Source organism: Eimeria tenella, genomic scaffold, assembly GCF_000499545.2.
Source record: "Eimeria tenella Houghton genomic scaffold, Eth_scaff4533, whole genome shotgun sequence".
In the NCBI taxonomy this organism is placed as follows: domain Eukaryota; phylum Apicomplexa; class Conoidasida; order Eucoccidiorida; family Eimeriidae; genus Eimeria; species Eimeria tenella.
Genome location: NW_013545462.1, coordinates 803 through 1,802, shown reverse-complemented (window position 1 = coordinate 1,802; position 1,000 = coordinate 803). Strand labels below are relative to the sequence as shown.

Below are 1,000 nucleotides of genomic sequence, written 5' to 3'. Positions count from 1 at the left end.
CGCCCCCCCCAGCCGCAGCGTGGCTGGGGCCCTGCTGCCTAGGCCAGCTAGGGGAAGTCCTGCAGCAGCGCATGCAGCAGCAACAGGATCTGCTGCTGCTGCTGCTGGCAGCGGCCCTGCAGCACTACCTGCTGCTGCTGCTGCTGCTGCAGCAGCGCGCTGCTGCTCCCACGGCAGAGTCCGCTTCCGGGCTGGCAGCAAATGGGGCTGGGGGGCCCCCTGGCCAGGGGGGCCCCCCTCCTTGGGGCCCTCTGTGAGGTCAATGATTTCTGAGGAGGGCCCCACTTTGGGGCCCCCATTGGGGGCCCCCGGGGGGCCCCCCTGGGGGGCCCCGGGGGCCCCCGGGGCCCCCAATAGGGCCCTGCTGGGGGCCCCGTTATGGGGGCTGAAGAAGTCTTTGAGAGAGCTCTGGGATCCCTTGCTGCTTCTTTTGCTGCAGCCGTTATGGGTGCTGCTGCTGCTGCTGCTGCTGCTGCAAGACATTCCCTCCAGCCTTCGGCGCGGCAAAACCCTAATGAGCGAAGTTAGGATTTGGCCCCCCCCATGGCCAGATTGAGGGTTTAGGGTTTAGGGTTTAGGGTTTAGTAGGGGGAGGGTTTGGGCTGCAGGGCCCCGCTGCGGGAAGTGGGCCCCCAGTAACACCCCCGGGCGGACCGAGGGTTTAGGGTTTACGGTTTAGGGTTTAGGGTTTAGCGTTGCAGCGACAAAATGGCTCCTGAAAACCAAGGATGGCTTTGATTTTGCTTTTGGGGAGTCAGTAGATTAGCGTTTAGGGTTTAGGGTTTAGGGTTTAGGGTTTAGGGTTTAGGGCCCCTGTGGGGCTGATCTTGACCCGAGGCCCTCTGGGAAAGGGGCCTCCCCTCTTCTAGGGTTTAGGGTTTAGGGTTTAGGGTTTAGGGTTTAGAGTTTGTCATTTTGCAATTTGGCGTTTGCTTTTAATTTTTATTTGATCAACGGAGCTTCTTTGTTTCCCCTCGCAGCCTCCTCCCCCAGGGATCTC

At 61.1% G+C, this 1,000-nt stretch overlaps 1 protein-coding gene across 1 annotated transcript; it reads right to left on the bottom strand.

The window, feature by feature from the left end:
- Positions 1–128: 128 nt before the first annotated feature.
- Positions 129–483, bottom strand: ETH_00041995 (uncharacterized protein; the record flags this gene model as incomplete). Its single annotated transcript, XM_013380167.1, has 1 exon — positions 129–483. A coding segment is annotated over one exon (355 nt), but the record flags the coding sequence as incomplete, so codon positions are not given.
- Between the last annotated feature and the right edge of the window lie 517 nt (positions 484–1,000).